General features: G+C 47.4%; 7 protein-coding genes across 8 annotated transcripts; 4 read left to right on the forward strand and 3 right to left on the reverse strand.

Annotated features, from left to right (window-relative positions):
- Nucleotides 1-876: 876 nt before the first annotated feature.
- BDBG_03867 (cytochrome P450-DIT2) lies at nt 877-2851 on the reverse strand. Its single transcript, XM_031721437.1, has 4 exons — nt 2214-2851; nt 1759-2142; nt 1202-1681; nt 877-1089 (listed from the first exon to the last, which is right to left on the reverse strand). Exons 1-4 carry the CDS (start codon nt 2796-2798, stop codon nt 1018-1020), a joined length of 1521 nt encoding a protein of 506 aa, XP_031577982.1. The 5' UTR covers nt 2799-2851; the 3' UTR covers nt 877-1017.
- Nucleotides 2852-6310: 3459 nt separating this feature from the next.
- Nucleotides 6311-8541, forward strand: BDBG_03868 (pyoverdine/dityrosine biosynthesis protein; the record flags this gene model as incomplete). Its single annotated transcript, XM_031721438.1, has 2 exons — nt 6311-6953; nt 7010-8541. 2 exons carry the CDS (start codon nt 6311-6313, stop codon nt 8251-8253), a joined length of 1887 nt encoding a protein of 628 aa, XP_031577983.1. The 3' UTR covers nt 8254-8541.
- Nucleotides 8542-8714: 173 nt separating this feature from the next.
- On the forward strand, nt 8715-11319 carry BDBG_03869 (translation initiation factor eIF-2B subunit beta). Its single transcript, XM_002625764.2, has 3 exons — nt 8715-9123; nt 9204-10472; nt 10619-11319. Exons 1-3 carry the CDS (start codon nt 9026-9028, stop codon nt 10689-10691), a joined length of 1440 nt encoding a protein of 479 aa, XP_002625810.1. The 5' UTR covers nt 8715-9025; the 3' UTR covers nt 10692-11319.
- On the reverse strand, nt 9130-12846 carry BDBG_03870 (40S ribosomal protein S23). Its single transcript, XM_002625765.2, has 4 exons — nt 12504-12846; nt 11989-12278; nt 10522-11682; nt 9130-10455 (listed from the first exon to the last, which is right to left on the reverse strand). The coding sequence occupies exons 2-3, from the start codon at nt 12245-12247 to the stop codon at nt 11504-11506; spliced, it is 438 nt and encodes a 145-aa protein (XP_002625811.1). The 5' UTR covers nt 12248-12278; nt 12504-12846; the 3' UTR covers nt 9130-10455; nt 10522-11503.
- On the forward strand, nt 12836-16689 carry BDBG_03871. 2 transcript variants are annotated; one of them, XM_031721440.1, is made up of 2 exons: nt 12836-12941; nt 13097-16310. In XM_031721440.1, the coding sequence occupies exon 2, from the start codon at nt 13214-13216 to the stop codon at nt 14432-14434; it is 1221 nt and encodes a 406-aa protein (XP_031577985.1). In that variant the 5' UTR covers nt 12836-12941; nt 13097-13213; the 3' UTR covers nt 14435-16310. The 2 variants fall into 2 exon arrangements, with proteins under 2 accessions (XP_031577985.1, XP_031577984.1); XM_031721439.1 differs by having other exon boundaries at nt 12836-16689.
- On the reverse strand, nt 15551-16790 carry BDBG_03872 (uncharacterized protein). Its single transcript, XM_002625767.2, has 2 exons — nt 16440-16790; nt 15551-16282 (listed from the first exon to the last, which is right to left on the reverse strand). Exons 1-2 carry the CDS (start codon nt 16458-16460, stop codon nt 15887-15889), a joined length of 417 nt encoding a protein of 138 aa, XP_002625813.1. The 5' UTR covers nt 16461-16790; the 3' UTR covers nt 15551-15886.
- Nucleotides 16719-18397, forward strand: BDBG_03873 (mitochondrial 54S ribosomal protein YmL8). Its single transcript, XM_002625768.2, has 2 exons — nt 16719-17339; nt 17644-18397. Exons 1-2 carry the CDS (start codon nt 17124-17126, stop codon nt 17992-17994), a joined length of 567 nt encoding a protein of 188 aa, XP_002625814.1. The 5' UTR covers nt 16719-17123; the 3' UTR covers nt 17995-18397.
- The last annotated feature ends 173 nt before the right edge of the window (nt 18398-18570 follow it).

An 18570-nucleotide genomic window follows, 5' to 3' on the forward strand; every position in this document is an offset into this window, starting at 1 on the left:
GGTGCAATGGGATTTTACAGATGGTTGGAAGGAGAGGTTTTGCCTTGTATGGTTGATTCTAAAGAATTGAAAGGGAAGAAACAGGGTAGGATGGGGACGGAACGAAAGAGCAAGGGAATGGAAGAACGCAAACTACACGGTGGAGGCACAACAATGAATATGTGGTTAGACCAACTACCAGCCAATTAACAGAGTCAAAATCTCTTGCGGACTCTAACATTGCATTGTCAAAGAAAGGCACCCAAACTCAAGCTGCAGGGAGAACATGGATCCAAAGCCCAAAACTTGAAAATGGAACCGTTGCATCCTGTACGACAAAGTCACCATGTCAAGAATATTCTTTTAAGGGCGTCACTATGCTCCTGTTTGACAAAGGGGCGTGATGGGAATCGCATGCAGGTAGGACGAGGGGCGTTTATGGAACATATGCACACACCCGTGGTTGTTGATCTCCAATGGGCCGCTCCTCTGCGCCATATATTTCTCGCTCTTCTTCAGAGGAAGCATATTTTTCGCTCTGGTCCTTAGTAATTTCTATTTTATTTTATGTCCTACCCATGCCTATGATCGGGCATATCTCCTGGGTGAAGCTCAGCTGGTGTTTGCCTACAAGTCAGAGTGGGGGACATATGCTAAGGTGTGTGAACCCGATAAGCAGTCAGTGAGTCTCGATATCTGAAAGGCCTCTTGATTTTGTGTGAATCAGCACTTGTGAGATGCGAGGAGCAGAGGAAACCGAAACAAGTGGCATGTAAGTGAGACTTCTAATGCTGACAGTGAAGCTCCGTCGAATATTCCCGAAGTATACAGACATTTCATTCTTGGTTGCGGACAAACCATTACACATGACAAGTTTGTGTAAGACGAGAGACTCTCCGACATGTCTCCATTGCGCCGTGCCCTCCAACGCCCATCCCCGCCACCGCCCCGTTTATTTGCTTATATCCCAATTGCCCAGCCCACCCGTGCCGAAATAAAGCGCGGAACGGTTATAGTTACTGCCTGGGAACAAGGAGTTCAGTTCCTTTTGGCTTCTATACCCGGCCGATTTTTGAATATATACTTGCAGCCAATTGGCTTCAACAAACCCTGTGGCGAAATAATGGTCAGTTGCATCCGATATGGTAAAGCTGCTCGGCCATGCTAAAATTTACCAAAATAAAAATAAAAAATAAAAATAAAAATAAAATAAAAGACTTACTCGTGCAAGCTTCATTTTAGACCTAGGATCCAATATCCACTCCACGCTTTTCACCAACTCGAACAACATAATCTTCATCTGCAATAAGGCAAACCCCTGGCCAAGGCATTTCCGCGCATGTGCGTTAAACGGAATGTATGCACCCCGGGCATTTTCCCTACGGAACTTGGCCCGTATTGTGTCAACCGTGGTTCCCCATCTCTCGGGGACAAACTGTTTTGCATCGTCGCCCCACACTGCTTTGCTGGTGTGCACACCAAGTGCAGTCCAACCAAGGAGTGTGTTTGGTGATATGACGATGTCGTCGCCTATAACTGCTGTTTGACATGCTTTCCGGTTGATGAGCTGTTGAAGTGGGGGGTAAAGGCGCAGAAGTTCGAATACTATCGCAGCGAGGTATGGCAAGCTGTCAACTATTTCCGGTGTTGGGTCGACGGCCCCTGTATTCAAGACTTCTAATCGAAGCTTTTCTTGTACGGCCTACAATGGTTTCCTTGTCAGCTTTTCATTTCCAGCCTAGGAGGTGATTAAGGGGCGTGACTATTTGGGGAACCAACCGTTTTGGTGCCCATTTCATACAAGGCTGAGTCGAGCAGATGCTGCACGTCTTCGTGACCTGCCACGAACACTATTTTCATATTTGCACGGAACTGGGTCTCCGTGATTTTCCCGCAGACGAGGGCTTCTCGGAGGTCGTCTATAACCTGTCGTTCGCCTGAAGCACTTGAGTCCCGCGAAACGGTCCGTGGTCGAGGGTTCCGAACAACTTCGTAAAGTAGGTCCTCGTACTCTTTCACGATTCGGAACGCGCGCTTTCGACTCCGAAATATATAGGGATATTTGTCGAGGATGGGAAAACTGAAATACAGCGGAGAAAAAACGTTGGCCCTAATGGCTGTCTGGTACTTTGCCAGCCTCACCGCTTCATTCGATTCAAGGCTCTGTCATCTTTTGTTAGAATATTTGGGAATCCAAGCCTTTCCGATGCCACGAATTCCAAAATTGGACGTACTTCAAAATCCGTTTGAAAGAAATGTTCTCCCACAACAAAAATCGTATACATTTGCACTAATGACTCTATCTCGATGCCCGAACTTTTGCCCGCAGCCTTCTGAGCCTCCAGGAGTCCTCTGATCAACTGCCTTGACCTCCCCAGCAACTTACTGGTGTCTGTGATCCGCCTTTGAATACCAGCCTTCATGATCGAGGTGTAAAGCTTCCATGTCTCCCCCTGGGCGCTAATGATGTTGTTGCCGAGGAAAGTACCAAGAACGCTGAAGGGAATCCTGTTATTATTTCCTGCCTTCGGAAAGACCTGATCTTTCCTGAGGAGGTCGTTGATATACTCTGGCTTTCCAAGAAGCACAGTCCATTGCGACGAGACCCAGAACTTGACTGCTCCATATTTTTCTAGTGGTTCGCGCAACCAGCGGTCATATATCTGATCTTGACCGAGGTCAATGAAATATGCAATGCTGGATACGTAGAATGGAACTGTGGGGATATTTTTGGGCATGTGGGATGGCATGCGAAGATACCACCATAGAGAGATGGTCACTAGGGCCACTGTCGCGCCTATGCCCGCCAGTAAAGCCATGTCGCGAGAAAGTTGTCAGTTTCAACTTTTTGTTGATGAATGCGCAGTGTTCTGATCTAGAAGGAGGGAAGTAAAACAAAATCAATCCTTTTCATCTATCGCAGCAGTGGCGTAAGAGCACTGGAATGGGCTAATATAAAAATACCCAGGCAGGAATGGCCGCGGAGGTGAGTCTAGAGGCTTCATTCTTGGTGGATTATCACGGGAAGTCCATCATTAGCTACAGGACGTCGGATATTCTTGCTTCAAGTTGAGAATGGGCGGTTAATGGAAGTGCGTTTGCGTCACATCATGAATTTTCTTAAACCACTCGGTTGTGGTCCTCTAGGATACTCATGTGGAAGGCAGGAATTATGAACCCAGACTTCCCGCTCTACCGAATGTGCAGGGAAAAGCATGCCGGCAACAATGCAGCCTCAAAGATCACATTTGTGTAACGCGATAAAAAAAGGAAGCTGAGTGGGCGAATATATCACATATATAATTGCTAAAAGGTAGGAATCCACCCCAAAATACGATCTCCCAGGCGCCTTGGCATACCTTTATTTTTTTCTATTATGGGATAGTTAAAATCTTACGCTACACGGGCATAACTACTCTACTTCTATTACCTCTTTTAGGCTCGCTATGGAATAAACAATTGTCCCTCAAATTTCCCAGTCTAGGGAAGGCCGCCCCCCCATCTCCTGCATGATCACATATATACTTACGGTGCAACATTATCAGAATAGCCAACCATTGTCTTATTGCCCTGGCCTCATGGTGCAATGTAACGGTAGGCCCCGGGGGCGCAGGGGCCAGCACTTTCAGGATGGGAGCCAGCCGGTTTGTGGTCTCTTTGGCCTACTGGTTAGAGCAAGGAGCCTGGCAGGCTCTGGCCAAGATATGCAATCAACCATCTATCCCCCAATGAGGAGAAGAATGAATAATAAATGATACCAACTAATGTGCTAGTAATGCGGTTATCATCGGGCTCGTGTTGCTCTTGTTGGGAAGCCATGAGGCGCTGATTCTTACAATGTTATATATTACACTTATTGCCAGAACATTTTGCGAATTGGAGTAAGAGAACAGGATCGGCCACATCGATCGAGTCTGGAAAGAGCTTTGGACCACAGAATCCTGCTTTTACACCTTATAAACAGGTTTGATGGTCTTGCACCTCAATTAATCAAAATGATGTCAAAAGATTTGCCAATGTCACGAATTATTTCTGATTCATGGACCTAATATTTGTTTCTTGCGTGTCCCATCAATGGCACATGTGCGTTTTTAATTTTTTAATTTTTAACTGTTCATTTGTTTACTTATTTTCTCTTCGGCGTGCAACCCTAAATTTCTGGTTCCCTCTACCTTCTTATAAATAACCGTGGTGGCCTGATATCATTTCCGTTTGGCGTTGAATCGGATATTGAAGATTGTGCATCATCCTTCACGTGCTGCGTGCGCGAAAATGATTGGAGTAAAAAGTTCCAGGATGTGTAATAGGTCATCGGCACTCATATCACTTTTGAGACATACAAATTATGTCAATTTTTCTTCCTTCCAGAAACGGTGTAGAATCCCGGAGTGAGGATCAGCTTCGAAGTATGAAAAATAGGATCCCCCAATGCCAAGACGCTCCTCGTAGATCCGCGCTAAATCCAAATAGGAATCCGTTCATTCCGTTCCATGGTTCAGGTAGGGCCTAGTTTTGAGCTTGTTTGCACCTCAGTTGTCAAAAGACCAAATGAGATTCTGGCTTCACGACGCATGTTGGCTAGAAAGATATAATGTTCCACTAAATATTACTAGTTGCGGAGAAAAACATGGTAATATATTTTTTGGCACTGCGTCATTTGCATATGCAAACTTCAGCACCCCCCCCTTTTTTTTTTAACTGGCACGAACAAACCTGGGTGCAAAACACGCTTGAACAAAAGGGGTAATTTTCAGCGTCAGCTACTGACTGGCTTCACTCCCCATTCAATCGGGCGTCACCAACTCAAAAAAAGGTTGCCTTGGCGCAAGGGTTCTGGTGATTCAATTATATATATTGCGGAACGAGCGGTGTGAAGGTGAAGCCGTTGCGGATGAATAAACTGTGGAAACATCTTAACCACTTGACCAAACATCTTCTCCGGATCTCTCAGACCAAAATTTTTATGCACTAGTGCTGGGGACTCAAAATCCATGCCCTATCCTCGCCAGGGGAAGGTTAGGATGCTGAATCAGCTATTACTGGTGATCTTATGTTCTAATTCCAACCAAAACGATATTTCTCCCTTCTAAGCTGGAGACGAAACTGCGGAGGCTAGAAGGTAACAATTCCAACAGGTGTGGCAATACCCCTGATACTAGGATATGGACTCTGTGCGCAAGAAAAAGGATGCGAGCTGTAGAAATCAGAGCCAATGAAAATAATCCGTATGGCACGTAATTCCCAAAAATTTGCGGAAGCACTTATTTCTACAGAAAAGGAACAATGCACAACTCATGTGAGCTGGGAAGGAGCTTACTTACCTAACGGGTTGCTGGATTTTATGTAACAATTCTGCCGCAATGATATATGTGATATATATTGAATTGTTTGTTTTCCCTGTCGTGCAAGCCTTTCGTGAAGCCTGAAGGCCGGTATCGTCGGCGTTTGACTCGTATTTGAGCTGGAATTATATGAGGACAGCACATGGCAGGCTTTTGTCTCGGACGGGGGATGTGGATGCCTTCATAGAGAATCTTTTCAGTGAGATCGATGTCGGGGTTGCGAGATCTCAATGATTAGAAATGCATGCCAAAAACAGTCTCAGCATAGTATTTTAAGGCCAGGGCTCATTTCGTCCTTTGGTCGATGGAGCCAGATGGCGAAAGTTCAAGGCTCAAAAAGTCAGTAGCTTCCTCCAGAGACATAGTCAAGCTTGCTGTAAGGGAGTCCATCTTCCCGAAATATGGGGGATTTCATCTCTTCAAATGTAGTGGTCAAGAGGAGCTCTGGGGCGTACAGCAAATTTTGCTATCACAACAGTAGACCAATCAAGTGAGAACTTCTTGGTAGCCTAAGGGACAGGAGTTCATCACACTTCATCCTTCCCGATGTAGCAATAGCAGCCTCAAATGTAAGTAGGTCAGCCTTGCCGTCCGTCATGTAAGAAAATACGGTGCTGACAGTCCACAACGCTGAGCGCTTCCGTGACTTCCAGGTAAAATAGACCAGTTGAGGCGAGCTATGCAACCTTTCGCCATAATTTGCTACCAAAGTTGCACATGCTAGCATGGCAGTCACAGAAGCTGGGCTCCTCATTCAGCGAGTCATGCGGCTGTAGACCGACTTATCTGTTGACAGCAGTTAGCTGAGAGCCCGTCCCGTAGCCCATCCATATCAACATGGAAAAGATTATTCGGCATCCAAGTATATATTGATAGGTGGTGTGAACAGAACCTGATCCTTTAAACAATCTTCAATTTGACACCATCAAATAAATTACCTATCCACAAGCCAGTTGATTTATAAACTGAATGGCCTCTTCTTTGTCAAAATGTCTAGCGATGATATCAGCAATAATACGTGCAATACTCGAACCTGCCTGGCGGCGGAAACGGATCTGGTCGCTATGATCAGAAAGACTTGTACCTTCGACCATTATGAACTATCAAACGCTTGTAGGGGGAATTTATTGCATGTTTTGGACATGCCCTCTACTCAGCAAGCAGTGAAGGAAGGAAACCATAGTATTATGGTCTACCTTGAGAATGGGACAGATATCGTGTTTGAGAATCGACGTCGGCCTGAAGACATCCCAGCAATTCGTACGGACGGGAAGACACAGGAACCGTGCCCTTTTGGCCCAAAGACATCCGAGGATGTCAGCAATGCCATCGTTTCTATCCTCGAAACATATCGAATGGCCCCAAAAGAACACGCTCATGAACCATGGGAAGCCAAAACGAAAATCTCAAGTCTCGTTCGGGAATACATAGAGCTAGGAGAGGTCATACCGATGGTCCTTCCAGCTTTTCCATTCAAGTCACCTAATAAAAAATTTAAGGTCCTCGGCCACCTTCCAGATAAAGGCGAGGAGGTTGCGTTGGCACACCTAAACGAACTCTGCAAGCTGATCGAGAACGAGTATACGAAAGGCGGGAGGATAGATATTGTTTCTGATGGATTGATGTACAATGGTAGGTAGCCTAAGCCTACCACAGTATCATGAAAACGCCGCTAACATTAGTACTAGACCTCCTGGGGATTTCCGATAAAGAGGTGTGGGCCTATGGCCAAGCCCTCCGAAAACTTGCTGTTGACACAGGATGCAGTAATATAAACTTTGTTCGGCTTGTGCATCTGCTTGGGGAGGTCGAGATGGGAGAGCCATTATCAGAAGAAGAGTACTTGAAAGATGCTTCGTGGTTTCGGACGCAGCTTCACGAAAGAAATATTCCCGAAAATTTTGATGTCTCTGCGTTTATATCAAGTGATCCTGACACAACACTGACCTACCGAGGGTACATAAAATTCCTCGAAAAAGATCTCGACCACGATAACAGTATTGATGATGCGTCTGTCTCAAAACGACAGATTAAAAAGCGCCACGAAGCAACGGCTAAAAACATGATAACCCGTGGACGAGCATTCGCAATCGCTATAGCGAGAAGGTTTGATAAATCGATTAGATTATCGATTCACCCATCCACAGAGTCAACGAAAGTATCCATAGCAATAACCCCACAAAAGGACGGAATGATCATGACGCCATGGCATTCATCTCTTGTCTATGCAGTGGACGGATCCATCCGTATGGCACACGCAGGATCAGTACCGGCATTAACACACGAACTAATTTTCGAGCACGGTCGCCCTGTCTATTTCAGGGAGAAATCACCCCTTTACGACTGGGGTAGTGTTGACGTCGAATTTCGATACACCTATCCCTCAGGTATCATTATTTCTCCTCGAAACAAGTCCTGCAAATGCCGACTTAACCGAGTTGATATGCGGAAGGTGAGAGTGCTGGCGGGGTTCTGTTCCCCTGTGATATTACGGGGCTGGTTGGAAACGGCAAGCCAAGGTTGCTGTTTTGAAACCGACGTTGCCAGCGGGAAATGCAGACATGGAAACATTGGAATGGCAAAATTCTGTAACGGAATAACTCCGGGAGTAACAACGGGCTGTCCTAGAATGAGGCCGACACCAAGTCATTGTGAAGCCGGGGCCTTGAGAGACTTCGATAGCGAGGGGAGTACCATATGCGACCACGTGCCTTGCCAGCAGATTGTATCTTCAATGCATAAAACGGGCACATCATCTCAGAGCTTGCTCCATATCCCTCCTGATGGATGTGGTCGGTGCCTCGCAGTAGACCAACATCGAGGAAACCCCCAAGCCGAAAATCGGCCGCTGAACGAAGTGCCAAATCCACCAAAAAGTTATTCAGCTTGGAAAGTCCTAAAGGATTGGTCTGACATGTGTATCATGAGCTAAGTCCGCATTTCTTCATCTGGGAATCTTGGTTCTGGGCTGATATGGGACAGGGAGGAACGGCGCGGCTCTGGTATTCTTTGCTCCTTTTTCAGATATATCCCCTACTCAGACTGGTTTGATAGGGGCTTCTCTTTGAGATTAGCCTGTAAACGGAGGCAGAATAATAGATGTATATATAATCTTCCTATAAAAACATTCAACCAAGGGCGGCGTTTCAGGCTCTCGCGTGCTGTTAATGCAAGGTGATCTAGACAAAGAACAGTTGATGGCAAGGGGGCCCATTTTAAAAGATACAGCCAGATTCTTGTAAGATCAAAGGCGATTCCGGTTAAGCCTGGTTTGAGGTGAGGATTGAAGACAAAGACTCAATACCTGACAATACATCATTATACCGCAAATTACAATATCAATACCGTTTCCCATACAGTCTGCGTATCGGTGATTCATCCGTCCAATTCAGCCAAAAAAAATACTAAAAAGCTTCAAACCAAGCAAGCTCCAACCGGGCAAACACGCAATATATTTCCTTATTTCGGCATATATTCGCAAGCTTAGCACCATTCTGGACTTTTTTTTTTTTCCCTCTGTTATCTCGTGTATCTTTTACTTGAGGCACCAACGGTGTGATTGCCCCTCCAGTGAGACTACCGCGGGAAATCCTCGTATCGCGAGAATCCTCCTTTCCCGCTGCATATTCGAAAAGCCATTGCGAAGTAACCTAGAGTTAATCATACACCTGGGAGGATTAAACACTCCAGAACTATAATCAGAAATGCCTCCGTCAACAGTAACCCTAACGCCGGGGTTACAGTCCTTCCTCAAGGTTCTCAAGACGAGTGACGTGGATAGTGCGACAGAAAACTTGATATCGTATGTCTCTTCACTGCACGGCTGCAGGAACTCTTGGAAAGATCTTTTTTTTTTTTTTTTGGCTAACTAGTCTTATTTAGGCTTTTGAAACGACGCCAGATACGCCCTTCACACTCCTGCGCCGTCGCAACGGCATACCTCCTCCTCCGCGTCGTCTCAACATCAAAAGGAACAGACCCAGAAAAGCTGATTGACCGTGTACAAAATGTTGGAAGACGGCTCATTGCGGCACAGCCCAGGGAGATGGTTGTTGGGAATATCGTGCGCCGTGTTTTGGGCCTGATTAGAGAAGAAGCGGAGGATGAGAGGGAGGCTGAATTTTACCTATCCAGTGACGCGGGGTCCGAAACCAGGCCACATACTCCTCCTGCTGCTGATAGCCAACTTACTACACACTCATCGGGGATTTCTACACTTGGCGCACATGGTGCTACACATGGCGCAAGCCCATTAAGTCGCTGTGAAGGCACAGATGCTGACTCGGAGCGGGGAACAGAACGATCCTCGTCACGTCCACCGATGCCACTAGCTCCGCATGCCTCATTTACAACTGCAACCACAGCACCCCCAGTAATATCGATGTTTAGGCTACTTTCACATCCTCAAGTAGTGGGGTCACCGCAAGCTGGATCCCCAGTCAATGCATCGCCGTCCGGACGCATACGAGGGCAGTACACCTCGAAAGATTTCAAAGCAGAAGTAATCGACGGCATTGGCGAGATTGTCGACGAATTAAGCCAAGTGGAAGATCAAATTGCCAGCTACGCCCTGGAACACATCCATTCAGACGAGGTCATACTCACCTACACCTCGTCGATGACGGTGCATAGGTTCCTAGCGAAAGCTGCAGCGAAGCGAAAATTCACTGTGATTCATGCTGAGTCCTATCCCAACAATCACCGCGACACACATGCTGTTGTAGCCGGGCGGCGACCTGTAGGAAGTGGAGACGAGGAGAGTTTAAGTGCCGAATCGTTTCAGAAGTCACTCACCGAACTGGGAGTGACGGTGATTCTAATCCCTGACTCGGCAGTCTTTGCACTAATGTCACGGGTCAACAAAGTCATCCTTGGCACGCACTCGGTGCTGGCAAACGGAGGACTAGTGGCAGCAGCTGGAACAAGAGTGATTGCGAATGCAGCCAAAGTACATCAAATCCCCGTCATTGTCGTTAGCGGAATATATAAACTCAGCCCCGTCTACCCCTTCGACTACGAATCGCTGATCGAGTATGGCGATGCGAGCGCGGTGCTGCCGTATGAAACTGGAGACCTGGAAAAGATTGACGTTGAGAATCCCCTCTATGACTATGTGCCGGCTGAGCTAGTCGATCTATACATTACGAATCTGTAAGTTTGCATTCCATGGCATTATTTATTCCCCAATTCGACGACTTGCCTTAGCTCCCTTTCGCACCAACGTTTTGTTCGCTGCGGGGGTAGTGGATGTTGGAAGTAATACAAACAGAAGTACGTTACTGACCCATCGAGTACAGGGGTGGCCATGCGCCTTCTTATTTGTATCGGATTGTTTCGGATCATTACCGAAAAGAGGACATAGCCTTTTAAAGCACGAGGGGAAATAGAGCAGAATAATAACCTCCAACGAAAGGAACAACGGATCAAGGGAGTTGAGTGAGGGAAATGGGGTTTTAGATAATGAAATGAATCGAAACGAGAATTCTTACGATGGATATGAAGGTCACATCCAAATCAAATTTAAACTCAAGTTCGTTCGAAGATGATGAAGGTGATGAAGGTGAAGCAATATACCGGTTCGTTAATAATATTCAGAAGATGAAAGTGAAAGGATGAATTCAAAGGAGGAAGATCAACGTAATGACTGCGCAGTGGTGTGCATGCGTAATGGCATCCTCGCTGACTCTCGGTGCTGTTGTCAGAAGGACTAACTGAAGGGCAGCAAGGGGGGCCCCCTCTCTATCCCCAAACCTGGTTTTAAATGACTTCAGGGGCGAGTGAGATCAGTAATCACCAAATCCTCATAACAAGGAATAAATCAATTGTCCTCCACGCGTCAACAGCAATGATGAAGTTAGAAGCAGGCAAAGCAGCCACCATCCTTAACCAGCCAGCCTTTCAGACAACCCGCCACACAATAACAAATCATGCAAGCACGTTTTTGTAGGTTTTTCGTAGGAAATTTATTTTCAAGATAAGATAAACAAATAAAAAAAAGGAAAAGTGGTTATCTCAAATCATTCCGGGGCATTCATTTCTGGAGCCGGTACAGACATACACATTCACACGAGTAGAAAAACACACAAAAAGTCGCCTGCAAAGGACACCACCCCACTACCACCACCTACATCGCCACGAAGATATCCACTTTTCCGCCCTCCCCATCTTTTATATTTCTTCGTTTACGATCTTGGCTTCTCCTTCTTCTCCTTCCAGAGGGCCGAGAGGCCGACACCGGACACCTTGACGACCTTGAATCGGACACCGGGAATATCACCCTTGGCCTTGCCCTTGCGACCGAAACCGGCGAGCAGGACTTCGTCGTTCTCGTCGACGAAGTTCAAGCAACCGTCGTTGGGGACTAGAGAGTACGAATTGCAACTGGTTAGTAGGCAAGCCGCGAAAAAATCGAAAAATCAAGAAATTCCCCAAAAATGCCCGCAAGTCGTCCTCATTTGGTCTTGCTTTTGTTGAATCACCCGTGTCGTATGGGGCTCCTGCATTTCCTAGCCAAAATATATTTCCCATTGTCTTTTTTCTCTTCTCTTCGATTTTCTTCTCCATCTTTCATCCATCACGAAGGGAGGACGAAGGAAAAAAAAGGCAGCACAAAACCCCAAAAATCAAGAATGAGGAAAAAAAAAAAAGAATTTCTGCAAATACGCACCGAAAGCAGTGACCTTCTTTCCGTTCTTGATGAGCTGGACCTTGACACATTTCCGGATAGCGGAGTTGGGCTGCTTGGCCTCAACACCGACCTTCTCGAGGACAATACCCTTTGCGTGGGAGGAGCCACCGAAGGGCGAGGACTTGAAGGCAGTTCCGAGAAGACGCTTCTTGTAGGTCAGATCGGCCCATCTGCCCTCACGGCGATGGTTGCGCAGCTTGCGTGCGGCATTGAGACCACGAGGCTGGCCCTTTCCCATGATTGCTGGTGTTTCTGTTCTTGATTGGGTTCTATTTGTTCAATTAGATTTCTATAGCTCCTTTTTTTCCCTTTTTTTCTAGAGGGGGGGTTGTCTGGCAAGATGTCGACGAGGGATTATATATGTAAAATTTCTCTCTGGCGACTGGGCTTGGGGGCATTTATAGACGGAGAATTTTTGCGTTGATGTTTCATGTGAGGAGGGGACTAAGGTGTGCGTGCAGGGCAGATATCATTAGCTGTAAAATGGAACGTACCGATATCAAGGAAGGCTATTGCCAGAACGCAGCAGGATGGTGGGTGGGAGGAGGAATTGTCGATGTCGAGGATAAGGAAACCGTCGCCGCTGCCGGTGGTGTGTGTGGTGGGTGTGGTCTTGTCGCTGATTGTGCTGGATGCTGGCTTACTCACCCGCACACACACACACCAATCTGCGCTGCTTGGCCGTGGTATTCAAATTGTCGGTGTGGGTTACGGGGCTGTATTGCCCGCTAAGCGAGTAAATTACCGGAAGACGGTGTATTGTTCTTCCGCTCGCCCTATCAAACGTCATCCGCTGCGCCTCTGGCAACTGCGGCTCAGTAAAACTAAACAAACCATCGAATCACAACATCCCCGGCGCGCGGGGAGATATAAAACGTCCAGACGTACCGTACATACTACTACATACAGCCAATGCAGCGCAGGATCAGCCAGTAAGATAGCGCCAATCATGCATACCTGATACATAGAACACTCACATCTGTTATCCGCCAAGAACAAGAAAAGTGGCCTGACTCTCAATCCTGCTAACTGTCTCTGTCTTGCGCTGTCCCAACGATTGACCACCCCCGTTCATATGCAATCCCAGTCATCGTGCTGGACCATTTAACCAATCAGCCAACCTCCAAGCAAGTGCTAAAAGTAGTGCTAAAATTCCCCTGTCCAGCGCCTACAAAAGTCAAGAGATTAACCATAAGGGCATGCCATGGCGACCTCAACAACGGCTTCCAAGCCCGAACCGACACAATCAAACCCCTCGTCCTCAACCCCCGCCGTACCACCACCGTCTCAACAACGCCTTCCACCTCCATTCCTCTTCCAAGGCCCACCGTCCCTAAACACCTCTAACCTCTCCCTCCCCCATAGCCTTCTGCCAGGCTCTCACAATTACACTTCACCACCCAACAACGCCACGGCTAAACCTTCCCTGGCAACCTCCGCCGCTCATCACATCCATCAACCCCCGCTTCTTCGCCCTCATTCAACCCATACTACCCCTCCCGATATACCTGCCGCTACGACTTCTTTCACCACTAAACTAGCCTCAGCCCCAGGCTCAACTCCAAGCTCCCCGCTGATGCGTGCATCCCGGTTATCTGCACAGGGACAGGGGCCCGGATTAGGTTATGGACTGGGTTATGGCACGGGAACGGGACTAAGAATGGGACTAGGCAATGGAAAGAGCCAACACGGCCATTCCCAGACCCATGGAGATATGGACGGTAGTGCTCGTGGCGACGCAGATGCGCTGTGGCAGCAAATGCAAAATACGCTCGCCGAGGTGGAGTTGAGCGCCATGAACGGTGATCATGTTTTCGGCACGCAGCACGCTAGGGCGCTGGAGGAGTTGAGGGATAAGCAATTGGCGTTGGCCCTGGCGTGGGCGCGGAGTGAGCCTGATGAAGTTGTGGAGAATCCACCCGTTGAAGAGAGTGCTTCTGCCACTCCTGCAACTGGTCCTACTACGACAGGTAAGGGAGGTGGGACGGGGACAAGCGGGGGAGGTGGAGGAGGAGGTACGGGGGGCGGGGGAGGGGCGGAATCTATGCGCAAAGACTCTACTGCTACGGCTATGGATAAAGGAATAAAAGAGAAGTTCATGAGCGAGACAACTGAGAGAGAGATCCTTCTCGCGCGCAAAAGGAGAGAGGCCAACGATCGGTATTTCGACCGGGTTAATAGTGGTGTTCTAGATGTGGTTGCGAAGCTTGAGGAGGTTGCATTGGCGATGAGGGTGGTGGAAAGGGAGAGTAAGGAGATTTGGAATGAGACTGCTGATGATGTTGAAAATGATAACGATGTTGACGGAAGTGACCATGTGGATGAGGATGTGGATGTGGATGGACCTTCTGCTGCTGGCTCTGCTACCGCTTCAACCACCACCAGCCGTCATCGCCGTCATCGTCGTGGTGCAATATCTGACTGAGGATGAAAGAGAAAAAGGAAAGGATATCGGCGAATGAAGAGACGTAATTTTGTTACAAAAAATAAAATCAGACAACCCGGTTAGTCGAACTGGAGAAAGTTTCTCAGTTCTACAGTTCCTCAATCTTCTCGATCCTTCTCTGTTATCTACCCAATCGCAGATTCTCAGCACTGGCAGCACTTCTCCTCCCATTGCCAATGGGGAAGGACTAACCGTTCATTCCATCACTCCTTCAGCCGAAGATGTGGCTTTCTCGGCAACACAACGATGTTAAATTACTTTTTATTTCTTATCAGTCGGTAGTGACGGAATCGATCTACGTTAGCAAGCATCATCCCCTGGCCAGTTTGCAGATCCCCAGGTAATATCGCACATTCTGTGGTATGGAATGAGACCCGGGGGGTACATATAAATGTACAGTACGAGTGAAACGAAAATAGGATCACGAGGCTTTTCTCGAGTCACAGCCAGCCTGAGGACCCGGTTAGCCCCCCATACATACACGATTTTAGTTCCATTCGACGGCTTTTAAATGCGCGACCATCGCGGCATCTTGAAAATGATGGTTCCCCAAATTAAAACCAGTCAAGCAAGGGGCAGACCCGCTGCTTACTTTAAGCTCCCAGCAAAGATGACTGCAACATGGCATCATTTGTTGTCATCATTATTGTCATCAAAAGCCCCGAAGAAAATCGGGAGTCTTATGGTTCTTCTAGTCTTACTTTCGGATTGGCTACCCCACCTCGTTTATTAATATTCTGCAGAAGGCTGAATTCGAAAGTAGGGTGCAGCCCTTTTTCCCTTTTTTCATCCCCGTTGTGCCGCCTACGTAACATGATTCTTACCTATAATGTCAAATCCTTGACTCGCCTGGGCAAATCTCTCAAGCAACGGATGGCATGTGATGGAATGGGCCGGCCCGTAGGCATGCGGGCAAGATACGCAAGGAGTGGTTGGAATAATGCAGGGGAGGAGGTGATCATGGGGCGTCGGGAGAAGGGGAATTGAGGGTGGATGTGAATGAGGGGATGTGTTTCGTGCACATCATGCAATGTCCATAGGCTGCACACGGTTGATTAATACTGTATACCACTCGGAAATGTTAGAATGAGGGAACCGTTATAGATAGTATAATCCGATTTTTTTGACGTTAAAAATGGGCCGGAATGATGAAACGAATTTACATATCCAGATTTATATATAAGCTTCTTTTCGTTGCTGTAAATAATTCAATCGAAACAGCACGTCATACACATACAGATTTAAGAGCGACACAAAGGCCGGCCCGGGGGTATCAATTCAACCACCAACGCCGCAACACCAAAACCATACCACATACGCAAACGAAGAAAAATAAAAGAAAGCCATCCAGCCCTCACAAAAGCTCTAAATGATCCGTTAAACAAGAACATCCCAATTCCCTACCCCAATTCCTCCAATACATCCATCAAATCACCCTTCCCTCCCAGTCCCCTGCACCCCCTCCCTCAACCCCCTAACCACCCTAACCCCCTCCTTAACCAACCCTTCCAATCCCACCTCCTGCACCCTCCTCACCCACCCCTCAAGCTGCCTATTCCACCTCTCCTTCGCCAAATCCATGATCCCAGGCTGTTCGCGCGGGTAATATCCCCTCCGCGCCATGACGGCGGCGATGGCGGCAGCGTCCTCCGCAGACGCGGTTCGTAGATTGGTACTGCTGGTGGCGTTGGCCGTGGTGGTGGGCAGCGCGATGGTGTTTATGAGATCTATCTGCTCGCGGAGGAGGAGGCGTTGGTGGTGCCGGTTGGCGAGGTGGAGGTGGAGGGTTAGGGTTATGGTGGCGGTTGAGAAGGTTAGGCCGGTGAGCTGTGGGTTTTTGTTGGGGGAATGTTAGTTACTTTGGATGGGTTTGGGTTTGGGTTTGATTGTGATGGTGTCTATATGGTTTTGCTGGCTGGCGGGAGGAGTAGGTTTTCCCGGATTGGTTGTAGTGAGATGAGATGGAATACGGGAGGGAACTTACGAAGCCTTTGAGGAAAGCCATTCTTGTGCTCTTGGGTATTTAAGGTGTCTTGCTATTCTCTGGCTGAAGGGGCTTTCTCCCTTGGTATATGTAAAAGCAGTTTTTCTAGAGCGTAAAGAGCTTGATGGAGTTCAAGCAGAAATTACTGGTGTGAGCTCCTTGCTCTTCCCCCACCTGCAGGATATTGTTTCAATAGATATTGAGTGAGAAGCTTTAAAGCAATATCGTTCGGTCCAGAGGTGCCAGAAACACACAAAAACCGCACCGAAATGTCATAGAAATAAATATTGCTGCTAAGAATAGTTCAGTATTGTTAAATCATAGTTTGTTTCTTGTATTTATCAGTTGTCGCTGTCTCTGCTCCGATTGGCTGGATCCCTTCAATGATTCTTCCGGCTTCAAATTTCTCCAACGTCAACTCTCCAAAACACTCAGACCACACACCAAAGAACAACAAACGCCAATCAACAACAATTCTACCCCCAATTCCTCAGTACAGCTACATTTAATCGATCGGGGATTGGGAAATATCCTCACCCGCTCCCCAAAAGCCAATTGTCCCGGCTGTGTTTCCACTTCCCCGTTCGTTCGCACCGACGAGCAATCTTCCATCCATCCACTCGCCGCCTCCCCTCCCCGCTCTCCCACCTCACCTCCATAACCCCATAAACCCCAATAAAAACCATGGCAGGCGGCCATATGAAATACCGGCATTTAAGCCGTGACTCAGCCCACCGCAAAGCCCTCCTACGAAACCTCGTCACATCGCTCTTCGAGCACGAGGCCATCACGACGACATGGCCCAAGGCCAAAGAGGCACAACGCATGGCGGAAAAGCTGATCACGTTGAGCAAGAAGAATACGGAGACGAGTCGGCAGAAGGCGCAGGCGGTGTTTTTCGTACGTGCAATATTTTTCTGTTTTTCTTTCTTGTACTGTACTGGTGTCTGGAGTTGCTGGTATACCTACACATATATCGAGAGTTTCGACTCGGGGGGATGGATACCTAGCTAGCCAGTTGGTGTATTCAACATGAATTGATAGCATCGGCTTGCGATTATTTTGACTATCTCGCAACATGCGGGAAATTATAACAGGCCCTACCTACACCATCGATTGCCATCTCCGAATAATATATTACCATGACCCTCCTCCAATTACCACCGGAAGAAGAAAGCTAACACAAAATCCCCGAAACCTCCAGAAACCCGAGCTCATTACAAAACTCTTCGGCCCCATCCGGGAACGCTACCTAAACAGGCCGGGTGGCTGCACCCGCGTCCTCCGCATCGAGCCCACCAAGCCCGACCAAGCCCCCTCCGCCATCCTCGAACTAGTCGACGGACCCAGGGACATGCGATTTGCCATGACGGCGCGGACGCTAGCCCGCAAGCGCGCGGAGGGCGATGAGAGCATGAATGAGATTACGGCGTTGAATATATTGAAGGTTACGAGGTTTAGGCCGGATGGGGAACGGGCGTTGGAGAAGGAGGTTGAGAGGGTTGAGAGGGAGCTGGCGAAGAAGAAGAGGGAGGCCGGGGGGGAGGTTGATTAGTGGGTTTTATTATTTTTTTGTCTGTTAGGTTTTTGCTTTTCTTGTCGATGGTTTGGGCATTTGTTTTTGGTACTTTTTTACTTTTTCTTGATTTTTAATAGTTGCATGTTATGGCAATCTCTTCCAGTTTTGTATGGGTGAGGCTAGAGAAGGTGTTTTGTCTCTTCTTCTTGTTTTTTCCATGCTTGCTTTGCTGTTTGACTCTCCCATTTTTTTTTTTAGAAAACTGACTGTTCCACGTATGTATAAAATTGCCCTTGTTTCGCTCGGGTGGTGTCGTTTTTTATATGTCGACTGCATTTTAACTATGAGATGAGATACATGCCGTATGTATGTAACTACCACTGTACATTATTTTGGGAGGGAAAGAATAAATAAATATCACATTTTTATTTCAGATTAATGATTTGAACTATTCCAGCTTTAATTTAAAAAGATCTCTTCAGTCAACATTTATCTCTTGGCAGCTATTACCTTTCTCAGCTGTTGTGTCCATACATTAAGTTCCTTTCACTATAGCAGTTCATAAAAGAATTGGGTTAATAGCATCGATCATACAAAGTCTGACAGTGAAAA

The sequence above is a fragment of the Blastomyces gilchristii genome, assembly GCF_000003855.2.
Source record: "Blastomyces gilchristii SLH14081 genomic scaffold supercont1.6, whole genome shotgun sequence".
Taxonomy (NCBI): Eukaryota; Fungi; Ascomycota; class Eurotiomycetes; order Onygenales; family Ajellomycetaceae; genus Blastomyces; species Blastomyces gilchristii.

What these genes read in the sequence shown, in the direction of transcription:
- BDBG_03871 (XM_031721439.1), top strand. Translation starts at nt 13,214, where the DNA reads ATGGCGACCTCAACAACGGCTTCCAAGCCCGAACCGACACAATCAAAC.
- BDBG_03869 (XM_002625764.2), top strand. Translation starts at nt 9,026, where the DNA reads ATGCCTCCGTCAACAGTAACCCTAACGCCGGGGTTACAGTCCTTCCTC. An exon ending in GCGACAGAAAACTTGATATC is followed by an intron (nt 9,124 to 9,203) that starts GTATGTCTCTTC and finishes AGTCTTATTTAG; the next exon opens with GCTTTTGAAACGACGCCAGA. An exon ending in GATCTATACATTACGAATCT is followed by an intron (nt 10,473 to 10,618) that starts GTAAGTTTGCAT and finishes CATCGAGTACAG; the next exon opens with GGGTGGCCATGCGCCTTCTT.
- BDBG_03873 (XM_002625768.2), top strand. Translation starts at nt 17,124, where the DNA reads ATGGCAGGCGGCCATATGAAATACCGGCATTTAAGCCGTGACTCAGCC. An exon ending in AGGCGCAGGCGGTGTTTTTC is followed by an intron (nt 17,340 to 17,643) that starts GTACGTGCAATA and finishes CGAAACCTCCAG; the next exon opens with AAACCCGAGCTCATTACAAA.
- BDBG_03872 (XM_002625767.2), bottom strand. Translation starts at nt 16,460, where the DNA reads ATGGCTTTCCTCAAAGGCTTC. An exon ending in TGGCTTTCCTCAAAGGCTTC is followed by an intron (nt 16,283 to 16,439) that starts GTAAGTTCCCTC and finishes AAAAACCCACAG; the next exon opens with CTCACCGGCCTAACCTTCTC.
- BDBG_03870 (XM_002625765.2), bottom strand. Translation starts at nt 12,247, where the DNA reads ATGGGAAAGGGCCAGCCTCGTGGTCTCAATGCCGCACGCAAGCTGCGC. An exon ending in AAAGAAGGTCACTGCTTTCG is followed by an intron (nt 11,683 to 11,988) that starts GTGCGTATTTGC and finishes CGTACTCTCTAG; the next exon opens with TCCCCAACGACGGTTGCTTG.
- BDBG_03867 (XM_031721437.1), bottom strand. Translation starts at nt 2,798, where the DNA reads ATGGCTTTACTGGCGGGCATAGGCGCGACAGTGGCCCTAGTGACCATC. An exon ending in TCTTTCAAACGGATTTTGAA is followed by an intron (nt 2,143 to 2,213) that starts GTACGTCCAATT and finishes AAAAGATGACAG; the next exon opens with AGCCTTGAATCGAATGAAGC. An exon ending in ATGAAATGGGCACCAAAACG is followed by an intron (nt 1,682 to 1,758) that starts GTTGGTTCCCCA and finishes AAACCATTGTAG; the next exon opens with GCCGTACAAGAAAAGCTTCG.